The sequence below is a fragment of the Equus caballus genome, chromosome 1 (assembly GCF_041296265.1).
Source record: "Equus caballus isolate H_3958 breed thoroughbred chromosome 1, TB-T2T, whole genome shotgun sequence".
Classification (NCBI taxonomy): Eukaryota; Metazoa; Chordata; class Mammalia; order Perissodactyla; family Equidae; genus Equus; species Equus caballus.
This window is the reverse complement of record NC_091684.1, coordinates 162,876,083-162,890,000: the sequence shown is the minus strand read 5'-3', so window position 1 is coordinate 162,890,000 and position 13,918 is coordinate 162,876,083. Positions and strand designations below refer to the sequence as shown.

Genomic DNA, 13,918 nt, shown 5'->3' with positions numbered 1-13,918 from the left:
AGGTGCTGTGCTTTAAAGTGGATCTCTAGGACTTATTCATCTTGTATAACTGAAACTCTGTGGCTTGTAACTCCCTGTTTGCCCCTCTCCCGAGACCCTGCCAACCACCTCTAGCTTCTGCATGAGTTTGGCTATTTTAGATTCCTTGTAAAAGTGATGTTGTGTAGTATTTGTCCATCTGTGTCTGGCTTATTTCAGTTTGCACAGTGTCCTCCAGCTTCATCCATGTTGTAGCACATGGCTAGATTTCCTTCTTTTTTAAGGATGAATGATATTCCATTGTATGTATGTACCACATTTTCTTTATCCATTCATCTGTCAAAGGACACTTAGGTTGTTTCCATAACTTGGCTGTTGTGAACAATACTGTGGTGAACATGCTAGTGCAGATCTCTTTGAAATCCTGATTTCATTTCCTTTGGATATATACCCAGAAGTGAGATTTTTTTAAGGAGTTCCTTGTACATTTTAACATTATTTCTTTTTCTTTTTTTATTATAGTATTTTTAAGTACAGAACTTCAAGCTTTACAGATATTACAGAACAAGAAATGTAAAAATTCTCAATTAGATAAAAATAGTGAAATATATCAGGAAGTTCAAGCTATCTGTGATACCCTTGGTGTACCCAAGTCAACGACTTCTGACATTCCGCTTATGCTAAACCAAGTGGAATCAAAGGTATTGTATTTGTTTTATTTTTCATTTCCCAAAAATTCCACTAAATGCTGACATGTAAATATTGTATTAAAAATGAAAATATTTCCTTTAAGTGTAAGATTTACATTCAATTTCAAGAAGCTTATCTTCATGTAAACTAAATTTTGCATTTGGAGTTAATATGTATGTGGGCTGACTTGACTATAGCTAATATTCAGGAAGCCGATCTTAATGAGTGAGTGCCCTTAGGCTTTGCAAGAGTTTGCCGTGATAGAAACACTTTGCAAATTTAAGGATCTCTTTCCTAAACAAGGTTGGATTACAGTATAATGAAAGAAATAGAGTTATCCTAGAGAGTCAAAGGCAAACTAAAATTTTTTTCAGTGGATGTTGTTAATAGAATTGCAATATGGTTGTCTTCAGCAGTGAGCAAGCACAATTTCTGGTGGATAAGTATTCATTGTATAGTGAATGTGAGAGAATGCCACTCTTGCAGACCAAATTCTGGCCTAGTTCCTAGGATTTGTAGGAGTCCTCTAGAGGAATAATACAGGATTCATTTTAAAGGAAAAGAAAATTCTCACTCTCAAGAATAGGTGCTAAAACTCCACTTTTAGACATGCTGCTTTAAACTAAATCCTTGAATAAAGTTCTCTTTTGCATTGATAGTTTATGAACTGAAAAATAAGATTTATCTGAATGAAGTAAGAAAATTTGAATATCATTAAGATGAAAAGACAATATTAAAAACTGTTTTTGGTAGAATTTGCAAACCAAAAAATAAATGTTTGAATCCCAGGTCAAAAACATTGTTCTGGAGTTAACAAGATACTCTTCAGAGTTTTTTTTCCCTTTTTCTCTGGATTAAGAATGATCTGGGGTTGGCTAAAATGTCTGGGACTATTTCAAAGTGAAACAGGTTTCTGAGCTTTTCCTAATCTTCCAGTGCTTCCACATATCTCAAAGAGGCTTTTCCGTTTTATGGGTTTTAGTTAATATTAACAATATCCTCAAACCTCTCTTGTCCCTACTTGAAGCAGGCTGTAATGCCTGTGTTAGATGCTGGCAGGCTAATTATAAGGTAGCTATTGTTGTGGCCATCGTGGCCAAATATTTACCTAAAGGACTTCCTTCTCCATTCACTTTGTATCAGAAGCAAAAATTTCCATATTTTCTTTCTTCTACATGTGACATGTCCAGAAGATACTTTGTTACCATTGGGGAAGAAAATGATCATTATTTTCCAACTTGAAACTGTTCAAATATAAATCAAAAGTAATTATAGTAATAATAACAACAAACGTATAGCATTTACTATTCTAAATGTTTATATGTAATAACTCATTTAATTCTCACATCACCTATAATGAGGTAGGAAACTGAGGTACTGAAAGATTTAATAAATTAGACAAGCAAGTTTCTAAGTAGTAGTGGTAGACCTGAGGTTCGAACCCAGGCAGTCAGCCTCCAGAGTCTGTGCCTTAACTCCCTCTCTGACACAAGTCATTCTCAAACTTACTAAAACTGTTACCTGATGTTGAAATTCTGAGAATGGAGCTGAATGTGATTACATGTAAGAAACTACAAGTTTGCATTCAGAGGCCCTCTTGTGTGAGGAGTTACAACTAAAACTTTTAGTATATGAAATAACAATCAAAATTGGAAGTATTTACAATAGTTGCATAGAAATGGTATATTTTAAGAAAATAAGTTAATAATTCTTTATAATATGTAAGAATCGTGTCAGCATTTCAGTTGTTGTTGTAGAGGTAGATTTGCTGTGAAGCTAATAAAGCTTAAGCTTTGGGGTTTCTCAGTAGTACAAGTTCTTTCTAAGCTAATTTTTTAAAAACATCTTTCTGAAGATAAATATATGTGCCATAAGATTCACCCACTTTAAGAGTATAATTCAGTGAGTTTTAGTATGTTTGCAGAGTACAATCATCATCAAAAATCTCGCTTTACAGCATTTCCAGTACCCTCAACAGAAGCCTTGTGCCCAGTCACAGTCACTCCGCATTACTGCCACCAGCCTCAAAGCTAATTTTGTCTTCATAATTTTTAATTCTTTTTCTTAGCGTGCCCCCAAGGTTAAATAAGCTTCATACCCCTCAAAATCTGAACTGCTCTTTGTTGTTTTCACTAGTTACCTTATAACCAAGAAACTGTAAATATTTTCTGCAGTTTTTAAGTATTTTCTTTAGATAATGAAGGATTCTCCAGTTAGCGGGGTGAGCCCAGCTTAGGCTGTCACTTCTCAGTCATTTTCTTCAGGATAAATTGCTGTTATTGGAATGACCCTTAACATTGCTAAAGCAAAAGCAAATGCCTAATATCTTGTTCACCAAAATAAAAATGTTTCAAGTAATTCAAATTAGAGACTTTGCAAAAGTCATGAAGTGGTATGTGGTGACTGTAACTGAGAAGGCTTGTTGTCCTGTGTTGTCTTGCTGAAGAGCAAAACCAGAATATTTACAATTAGAATGTGGACATAGCTTTTAATTGAGAAAAATGAACGTGCTTTTCAAAGGTTTTAGCATCTTTTTTGAGAATTTACCAAGATGTAAGACAGTGCTATCTGATGAAGAAACTCCAAAATTATTTCACATAAAGCATACAGATTCTTACAGTAAAACCTTTAGTGACTAGTTTTTTGGTTGTCTGTGTACATTATTTCTTATTCTGGAAAAGAAGATGTTCTATAGCTTGGATAAATATATAACTTACGCTTTGAAAAAGATGTTTGCATTGTAGTGTTACTCTTTCCTGGTAGGTGAAGGTATATTTTAATTATTTCAACTTAATGTTTTATTTATTCTCTAGCATTCAGAACAACATTTTAAGCAAGAATAAGGTTGTTTTAAATTAGGGATATACATTTTTACAATCTTTTATATTTACTTTTAGGTGAAAGATATTCTCTCAAAAGTCCAGAAAAATCATGTGGGAAAACCACTGCTGAAAATTGATTTGACTCTGGAACAGGCGGTAAATCCCCCCTCCCCGTTTTTATTAGTTTTATGTAATTAAATTAGTAAATACAACTTAATTTTATAACTGGACATCTAGATTTTACAATGTATAGCATGCATTTATTACTTTGGAGAACTAGAATGGATTGATACTCTAGAGTAATAGGTCCTAAAATTTCTTCAATCACATTATTAATTTTAAAAATACCTGGTCAGGAGTATTTACAGTCCCTAATATGTTAGCATAGTTGTGATTTGAAAAGTATAGTAGCTCAAAGCCAACAAGATGGGAAGTTATTGGTGTTTTTATTCCTTATTCGTCCAAACACTTAGCAAGTAGACATTTCACTTAAATTAACGTTTGGTTGAAGATGAGATAAATGCTACCAATTTTAGAGTTTAATTTATATGTTTAATATCTTCTGAATATCATAAATGTCCTATCAAATACTCTTTATTATTTAAATAATTTACTGTAAAGTCTCGTGGGTTCAGGAAATGATCATCAAGTATAGTATCTTTTGAATTAGTAGGAAGTATTGGCTATAGTTTTCAAGTTTCTTTTCTGTGCATCATGAATCTAAAGCTTATGATTTTTGTTTCCAAATTCTTTAGAAACAATTGGAAAGAATCAACGATGCTCTTTCCTGTGAATATGAGTGCCGCCGGCGGATGTTGATAAAACGATTAGATGTGACAGTGCAGTCTTTTGGATGGTCTGATAGAGCAAAGGTAAGGCTGTTTTCCCATCTGTGTCCTGCAGGTGGTACTCTGTGACAGCTCTGCCTGCTCTCTCGTCTGTTACTATGTAACAGTCACATTTGCACAATATCACTGTCTGATGCACATGCCCAGGCCTACTACCAGTCTTATATAATCATCCTGGTCTTGTATAAATCCCTGTTTGCAAATACCTTAATTTCTCCCCATATCTTTCACATTTGTTTTAAACTCATAGATGTTGTGATTTATGCAAGGATGTGCATAAAAGAAAGGGCATCATATGAAACAGTGAGATAGATATAGTGAGCAAATGGTCAAGAAAGCAGGAGATAGAAATAGGAACAGGTAATACGCATGCCTGAACAAGTCTTCTTACAAGTGTTTTAAAGCTGTGGAGAGTGTTTCAGTCAGGGATGGGGCATTCCCAAGTAGGAATATCTTCAGATACATTTCTAGAGAGCTCTTTGCCTTCATTCCCTTTTTATGCCTTTAACCTGTACTCAGACCTTGTCTGGGATCCCCTGCCCTACCCTGCATCATAGTCTAGATAAGCTGAAATAATTATAGGGCTCACCTTATTTGCTTCCCCTGTTTCAGGGGTCACTGTCCTGTGCTCCTTGATGTCCAGTGTCTCAAAATCTCTAGTTCACATGGGTTGTCCAGTTTTGTAGTTGTTCCAGGTGTGAAGGTAAATCTGGTGCCTGATACTCTCAGGTGTTATTATATTCTTTGGATTAACTGGACAGTTCTTCTGCCTGTGTTTTATCACTGCGATCACTTACGCACCTTTAGTAAGCTGGTGCTTGGGCTGGGCGGGAGCATCCAGGATGGTTGTCTGGGTTCTGCTGTCTGCTGGGCTGTTTTGGTCGTCGTCTTGGCTCTTCTTTATTCTCTCTCTCTCTCCATGTTGTGTCTTGTATTGGTTTCCTATGGCTGTTGTAACAAATTACCAGAAACTTAGTGGCTTAAATAATATACATTTATTCTCTTATAGGTCTAGAGATCAGAAGTCTTAGAATGAAGGTATTGGCAGGATTACATTCCTCCTAGATGCTTCAGGAAAGAATCTGTTTCTTTGCATTTCCTAGCTTCCAGATGCCACCTGTGTACCTTGCTTCTTGACCTCATCCTCCATTTTCAAAACCAGTAGTGTAGGATCTCCCACAATTTCTCTCTGCTTCCATTGTCACATCACCTTCTCCTGTCTCTGACACTCCTGTCTTTCTCATATAAGGATCCTTATGATTACATTGGGCCCAGCGAGATAATCCAGAATAACCTTTCCATTTCAAGATCCTTAATTACATCTGCGTCTGCAAGGTAACATATTCACAGGTACCAGGGATTAGGATGTAGACATTGGGGGGCCATTATTCAGTTTACCAGATGTCTCACCTTCTTTCTCATTGGATTTTTTCTTGCATTGTGTTTCTCTATCAAATGCTACTGCTTCTTTTTCTCTTTTTATATATACTTTAAAATCAGGTATTCTAATGAGTCCTCCATTTTCTGTATACTTTACCTCCCAAAAGCTTGTATCTTCCAGTTGCAATCTTAGCTGTTTGCGTGGTTATCCTTGGATGCTGCACTATTTCCTGGATCCCATGGCCTACTCTTTCATTGTTTATTCCCTCATTCTGCTATAGTAAATCCACAGATAACTTCCTAACAAAGAATGCTTAGGAGGTGATTTTCTGAATTCTTGCATTCTGAAAATATGTTTATTCTGCTGTCACATTTGATTGATCGTTTGGATAAACATAAAATTATAGGTGAAAACATTTTTCTCTAAGAATATGGGAGGCATTGCTTCGTTGTTTTCTAGCATTTAATGCTGCTTTTGAGAAACCTGATGCCATTCTCTGTCCTTTGGGATGACCTTTTATTTTTTTCTGGAAGCTTTTGGGCTCCTCTATCCTTGGAGTTCTGAAATCTCACAATGTTTGTTGGTCTGGGTCTTTTTTTATTCATTGTGCTAAACACTGGGTAGGCCTTTCAATCCATACAATCTTACCTTTTATTATTTTTTTCTTTATTAATTTCTTCCCTTTTCTTTATTTTGTTTTCTTTTTCTGAAACTCTTGTTAGTCAGATATTGGACGTCTTGAATAGATCTACTTAAGTTGCTTTATTTTTTGTCTCATTTTACATCTCTTTCCCTTTTTGATTCACTTTCTTGGAAGTGTCCTCAATTTTGTTTTGTACTTGATATTGACTTTTTGTTTCTGCCATTATTTTTTAAGTTCCAGGAATTCCTTTTTGATTTTTGAATTCTCCTTTTTTGTTTTTTCCCCTTCTTTTATGGATGTGCTTTCTTCTTGAATGGGGATGAAAAATTAAGAAAAATTTTTTTTGCCTTCAGTTTTCTGTTTTCTCCAGGGTAATGATTTGTTTGTTTTTCTTTGTCTCCGTCTCTCTTGTGGTGGCTTTCTTCAAATGCGTAGTGGTCCTTGGTTGTCCAGAGTTAAGAGCAAGGCACTGAAAAACTGATTGGGAACTATAGACATTGATAAGGATTATTGACGTCAAGCTTTGGGTCTGGCTGTTGTGCTGTGGGAATTCTTAATGCCAACCTGTAGAAGTCTTGCCTCTAGCTGCTAATTTTTTCAAGAAAGAAACTCATTTTTCCTCCACACCTTTTTCGTTTGGCCAGGGGAGAAGGAGTGACAGCCTGGCACCAGGGGTCAGAGGAATAGACTGTTCCACAAATAGACTGAGTTGACCTCACTTTTCAGCTCCAGATTTCATTTTCTGAGATGTTGGTTCCCTCTTATCTGTATCCCTCTTTTCCATTCTCTTTGTTATAGTATATGTATACGTTTTTATAATTTAGTGTGTTCAATCTGACTCATTACCTTGAAATACTCTGTCATGGGTATTGTACATGGAGTCTCCTTCCAGATCCCTGGCAGACAGATACAGAAAATTGAAGAGTGATTAGAACAGGGTTGCTGGTGAAAACTGTTATTATTTCAGAGAAAAATTTTTTAGCATAGTAATAGTATAGCTATAAGGCAGAGTTGAAGACTGTCATTCATTTATTTTCTTTGAATACAGATTTATTCAGCACCTCATATGTGTCGAGTGCTATGATGGTACCTGGTTCTGGATGAGCATCTCAATATTCTATGATTAGGTGTAGAACATTTTTAGAAGATTTCTGTATCTGTAATTCCTAGTCAGCTTCTCAGATGGATAAAGCCTGTTTTTCTCTCCTGCATGCGCAGCAGGATAAACTCCAAAGATGTGTGTGTGTATCCATGTCATTGAAATGACTCTTATATGCAAGAAGCCCAGATTCTCTAAGAGCTGTGAGTTACCAAAGAAGTAGATGACATGATTGCTGACCTCAGGAAATGTAATAGAGGTCAGATGTGTGGGAGGTACCAGTTTTACTGACCTCCAGAAACTTAGTAGGGGTTGTATACATGTTGGGTCTCCAGTTTAACCTGATAAAATTTGAATGATAAAAAGCAATTGTTAAAAGTAGTGCATTAAAAGTGTCTTAACATACTAGCTTAGAGGATGTTCCCAATGTTGGCCTTAAATTTACAGAGAAATCCAAAACAAATGAGTTTTGACATGTTCTTTTCTTTGACTTTTTAATGAGATCCTTGGCAGTTAAATTTTTGGTTGTGTCTATGATATATTTCTAAAAGTGGAATTTCTTGTTCAAAGAATATATGTGATTTTAATGCTTTTGATGCATACTCCAGAGTTGCTTTCAAAAAGATTATTCACATTTATTAGTATGGTTAATCTAGTTTCTTTTCTTTATTATTTTGCTAGTATTGAGATAAGACTGTGAACATAATTTTATAGTTTGCTTTTTCACTGAATATATTGTGATCATTGTCCCATATCTCTAAAAGCCCTATTTCAATACTCTTTTTAAAATTAATTTTTAATTTATTTCCTATTTTTTGAGATATCATTTACCATTCTTAAAATGTAGCATTCAGTCATTTTTAGTGTATGCACTGTATTGTGTAACAATTACCGCTATCTCATTCCAGAACATTTCCATTACCTGGAAAAGAAACACGCATCTGCTAGCAGTTATTCCCAATACCCCCACCTCCCTTCTTTGGTAACCACTACTAAGATCTACTTTCTGTCTCTTTGAATTTGTCTGTTCTGGACGTTTCATATACATGGAATCATACAATATGTGGCTTTTCATGTCTGGCTTCTTAGCATAATGCTTTCAAGGTTCGTCTATGTTCTTGGATGTAATATTACTTCCTTTCATCATCCTTTTTGTGGCTGCATTATATTTTATCATATAGTGATGCCATAATTTACTTAACTGTCTTTTTTTATACATTTTTCCTATATTAACTAACACCAGGAATATTATTATGTATAATTTTTATTTGTAAATTTCAAAGTATATTCTTATGGTGATTACTAAATGAAAATTTACTGTGTCAAAGGTTGTGACTCTCAATGCTCTAGATTCACATGGTCAAATTGTTTTTTAGGAAGTTTGTATGAATTTAAACTCCTATGAGTAGGGTAAATGAAATTTTGTCTTCTCTTTAATATTTAAAATATTATCAGTTTTATTGCTAACTTGATGGTTAAAAAAGACTAAATTGTTTTAATTTTGTATATTTTTATTATTGGTAAAGTTGAACTTTTTTTCACAAGCTTATTAGTCATTTGAGTTTCCTCTTTTTTTGAAATTTCTATTTGTGTCTTGTCTTTTTTTTCCCCCTTTGAGTCTTCCTGTTTTCCTTTTGATTGAGCTTTTTATATATTAAGGAAGTTAGCCAGTTGCTTTATTTGTTGAAAATATTTTCCCCAGTTGTCTTTTGGTTTTCTTTTATGTTTTTTGATGTATAGAAACTTTAATTTTTGTAATACAGTTAAGTTTTTCAATTTAAAATAAAACCTTAAACAATGAACTCTATTGTATTTGGAATTCTCTTTGTTCTACATGGTGTGCCTTATTATTATTGTTATTACAAATAGCCAACAGTTCATTCCAGCACCATTTAAAAAATAATTCATCCCTTTTCTCGCTAACCTCTGATGCCTCCTCTGTCATTTATCGCATTCATACATTTGTCAGGCTCTGAATCTCAGTTACCTATTTTGTTTAATGAATCTGTTTTTTCCCCCAAGTTCCATTGAATTAGACTGAGGTAGGGTGGTAGACTGTTATCTGTACACCTGTGCTTGGGGGTCAAATAGACCTTTATTAGTAAGTGGGCAAAGCTGAGATTCTCGCTGTATTTTGGGGAAACTATTTAAGCTTTTTAAGCCTCACTTTTTTTCTGTCTGCAAAAGGGGATAATAAAAAGAACCACTCTAAAAGGATGTTTTGATGATTAAAGAAATAGTGACTAAGTGAACAGTATCTTGGCACATTTAAAAAGTACTCACTGAATGTTAGCTGTTACGACAATGAAATAATTTCATATTGTATATTAGTATCTAGTAGAACTCTTCTTTTTAAAATTCTTTGAGTCATGCTTACCTATTTAGTGTCTGGATTAACTTTAGATCTTTTTTTTTCCATCCTCTCAAAAACCATCCCAATAGGATTACAGTAAACCTCTAAGTTAATTTGGGGGAAAACTGACAATACTCAATGTTCCCATCCAGAAACTTGGTATTTCTCTCCGTTTATTCAAGTTTTCCTTTTGTTTTTGTAAGATGAGATTTACTAATGTTTTCTTCTTCAAGGTCCTGTATGTGCTTTTGGTAAAGCTATTTTTAGTTCTTTTGTTTTGTGTTAATATGAGTGGAATCTTTCTTGTGTTACTTTTTAAATGAGTTGTTACTGATAGTTATGTATTCTTTTAGCATCTGTTGGTCTGGTTTTTTCATTCTGCCTACAAATTATCAGATATTTGAATGTTTTCCTCTTTTCTATTTCTTGTGCATTATCTCCTTTTTTTTTCTTTCTGATGATTCTGATTGTCATTGCTCTTTCATTGAAATGTTCTTTTCCTTTTTTCCCCTAATCTTTGTTATTTAGGTAAAAACAGACGACATAGCAAGAATTTACCAGCCTAAGCGTTATGCTTTGTCACCGAAGACAACAATTACATTGGCACATCTACTTGCTGCTCGTGAAGATCTGTCCAAGATCATTAGGACAAGTAGTGGCACCAGCCGGGAGAAGACGGCATGTGCCATTAATAAGGTTGGTTCTTCTTTCAGGACAGTGGAGAATGAATTTATAATATCCTCGTTTGATGTTTTTACAGATTTTAATCCATTTTTCTTTTACATCCTGGTTAAACTCCTAGAAAAGGGGTGTGGTGGAGGGGCTTCAGTTGCTCTAGGCTTAGTTCACTGTTGTGTGTACGTGTCCATTTGAATTTCTGTATTCATAAATGGAACTGAAGTTTTATCTGAATTAGGGGAATTAAGAATTTATTTTATTAATAGCTTTAGCAAGAACTAATTTGCCTTCTTTCCACGAATGTAATCATTTTTTGTCAGGAAAAGTCTGTAAGAATCTTTTCAGGTACTGACAGATTGCTTATATCCTTGGTGTAAAGGGAAGAGTACGTGCTCTGGAGTCATACAAATCTGGGTTCACATCCTAGCTCTGTTGTTTGCTTTTAGAGGAATCACCTTGGGGAAGTTACTGAATCTCTTGGAGGTTCTGTTTCCTGATTCAGAGTCTAGATGCATTTCTCTGATAGTGGTCTGAAACTCAGAGTCTGAATTGTTCACTTTGTAACAGTAGCAACAACAATAATCTAGAATAGTAATGTCAGCTTGAATAGCATGTATTCTCCATTTGGATGATGTACTTTAAGGCGAACTTGATTACAGAAGAGCAAAAAATCAGCAATACGGGATTTGAGTAATTTTAAAACCTCGTTTCTCACTCACTATAGTTAGAAAGGCATCCTTGATACAGCACACTTTGCCAGAGAGATGGTTGTATTTAAAGGCAATTGACTAATTATTGCTAAGTTAAGCACTAGTGTTTGTGCCTCTTCGCTTTCATTTTAGATCAACCTCCTCTGTCGTCTGAAGGTGCTCTGTCTTTAAATATGTTACTTAATATCTTGCATCAAGTTATAATCTGGTCTTGCCGGATCGAGAGTTCTCCTTTAAGTGACATTGCCCATCTCTTTTCTGAGTTTATAATTTATAGTCTAATTATTTGAGGGCAATCTTATGATCACTTCCTGGAGCACCATCCCCGTATACCCACCAGCATAAGATATTTGGTAGAGAGATCAGTGCGAATAACAACCAGGACAAGCTAATTTTTGGATTTGATAATTAGGACATTATTGCTGACTTTCAAAGAATGTATGTATACTTTGAACCTTGCCCCACAGTGAGCATGTTGTGCTTTTTATATTTTATTTATGACAAATTACTAAAACATAGAGGATCAGTGAAAGTAGAACCCAAGTGATTCGTAGGTCATTTTAGTTGAGGCAGCTACTGTTTAACTTCTTTCCTGAAAGAGACTAGCCAGGAGCTGTTGGCTTCCCCTTGGCTTTAGTGGGTGAAGGACACCCTCCTCACCGCTATCTGTCTTTCTCTCTTCATGGGCGCATAAAGAAGCTCCTTTCTATAGAAGGTTAGGGACCTAAACCAAACTCTTCCTTGGTTTATGCTTCAAATATTGTAAAGCATGGTTAAATAAATTTATCAGGTCTTTTTTTTCTTTGTAATAGTGTAGTGACTAGTTTCATTGAAAGTTGGTGAGCTTAAATTTCTCGTAAGAAAGGAATTGTTTGTTGAGAATCCTTGTATATCTTTGCCATGATACCTTGGATTATAATCATTATATTCATCTCTGACCTCATATCCACGTTATCATATATACCTCATACTTTATTGAAATAAAATGTGCTCAGAAATACATTCTTTTATTGGATAATTCATTAAGAAATCAATGGCACTGGGAAGCCCAGAGTTGTTATATAAATGGATATGAAGTTAATTAATGTAGAGTATGCAGTTTATGCATATTCAAAGTATTTTGCTGAAAAAATTTCTTAAGTGTGATAGATACTACATTTGTTACAGAATTTGCTAAACACATTTATACAAGAGAAAATCAACAAACTCTTAAGTTTCAGAAATATTCCCTCAGATTGTGTAAAAATAATACCAAATGCTGAGGAATTTGTCATACATCACATATTTTCAATATTAATTCATACTGCCATGTCTGATACTTTCATGTCCTTAAATATTTGGCTTCTGTTCCTTTATTAGAACAATAACTTCAATATCACTTGAATCCTTTATGTAAGTTTTTACTTTTAAAATATTAGAAACTGAAAGAAAGTGTTTCTTCACGCAGGTGCTGATGGGAAGGGTGCCCGACAGGGGAGGACGACCAAATGAAATTGAACCACCACCCCCGGAAATGCCCCCTTGGCAAAAGAGACAAGAAGGCGGTGGACGGGGTGGTTGGGGCGGTGGAGGTGGAGGTGGTGGTAGAGGAGGTGGTGGGGGTGGAAGAGGTGGCTGGGGAGGTGGAGGGGGTTGGGGAGGTGGTGGGGGAGGGGGTGGAGGGTGGGGAGGAAGTGGGGGAGGTGGTGGTAGAGGAGGTTTCCAAGGCAGGGGAGATTATGGTGGGAGGGGAGATTACGGTGGAAGAGGAGGGGGCTATGGTGGAAGAGGGGGCTATGGTGGAAGAGGGTACGGAGATCCATATGGAGGAGGTGGTGGTGGATATAGAAGATATTAAAACTAGAAAAATTCGATAGCAGTGCTTACTTCTTGATAGATACATTAGGCATAGTGTTCTAAATAACATACTTGAATGTCATCTTTGAAGTAAACACATTAGACTCTGATGATAACATTCTTTAACTGGTTAATATGTAAGAGCATTGTTTTATACTACCATTTGATCTCTTAAACAAAGTGATGATTTTTTCCATATTCTCTGTATCCTTGAGCATGTTATGTCTTTTTAAAAAAAACAAAGATCAAAAATTATTTTTAAGAATGTAAATATTTATTACCATGAGACTTGGAAAATGGAAAGTATTTTATTGTCATTATTGAATTTAGATTGTTACCTGTATTTTATTCAGGTTTGAGACCCATAAATGACCCCACTTGTAATGAAAAGGAATATAGACTGTTGCCTTATCTGTATTCCTGTGGCTGTGTTTTGTATTTGTTAATTCTACTTTACAAAATAGCGAAAGGAACTGACAGTTGTTTTCAATAGGTAGTTGTCATGATTTGTTTTTTCTTTTACAGGAGGCAATGCCTCTGGTCAGGTTTCTGTTAAAGTTCTATTAATTGAAGCCCAGGTCTGCTGTTCTGCATGCATATTTGATTTATTTTCCAATTGGATTCAAAATCCATGATTTTGTTTGACTTGACAAAGCAAAGTTAAAGATTTGGGTCAGAATTTCTCTAAAGGGACAAAGACATAGTAATTTTACATGATGGTGTGAAAAACATTCCTATAAAGTCGTTTCTTCATCATTTGTGCCATCACTTTAGATATCTGCATATTAAAAGGCAGGTTGAGCTGCATTAGGTAGGATTAGGGCAATAACTTCTAGTTTCAGTAGATCAGAGGTAGGTATGAGGCATCCCTTGGTGATT

The 13,918-nt window shown here is 35.2% G+C and overlaps 1 protein-coding gene across 1 annotated transcript in view; it reads left to right on the top strand.

Moving 5' to 3' along the window:
- FAM98B (family with sequence similarity 98 member B) overlaps nucleotides 1–13,456 on the top strand; it is a 26,477-nt gene extending 13,021 nt beyond the window's left edge. The window contains exons 4-8 of the mRNA XM_023620253.2: nucleotides 502–680; nucleotides 3,567–3,647; nucleotides 4,247–4,363; nucleotides 10,344–10,511; nucleotides 12,651–13,456. Coding sequence (XP_023476021.1) covers nucleotides 502–680; nucleotides 3,567–3,647; nucleotides 4,247–4,363; nucleotides 10,344–10,511; nucleotides 12,651–13,040 — 935 coding nt within the window. The 3' untranslated portion in view covers nucleotides 13,041–13,456. The remainder of the gene's footprint in view (nucleotides 1–501; nucleotides 681–3,566; nucleotides 3,648–4,246; nucleotides 4,364–10,343; nucleotides 10,512–12,650) is intronic.
- The last annotated feature ends 462 nt before the right edge of the window (nucleotides 13,457–13,918 follow it).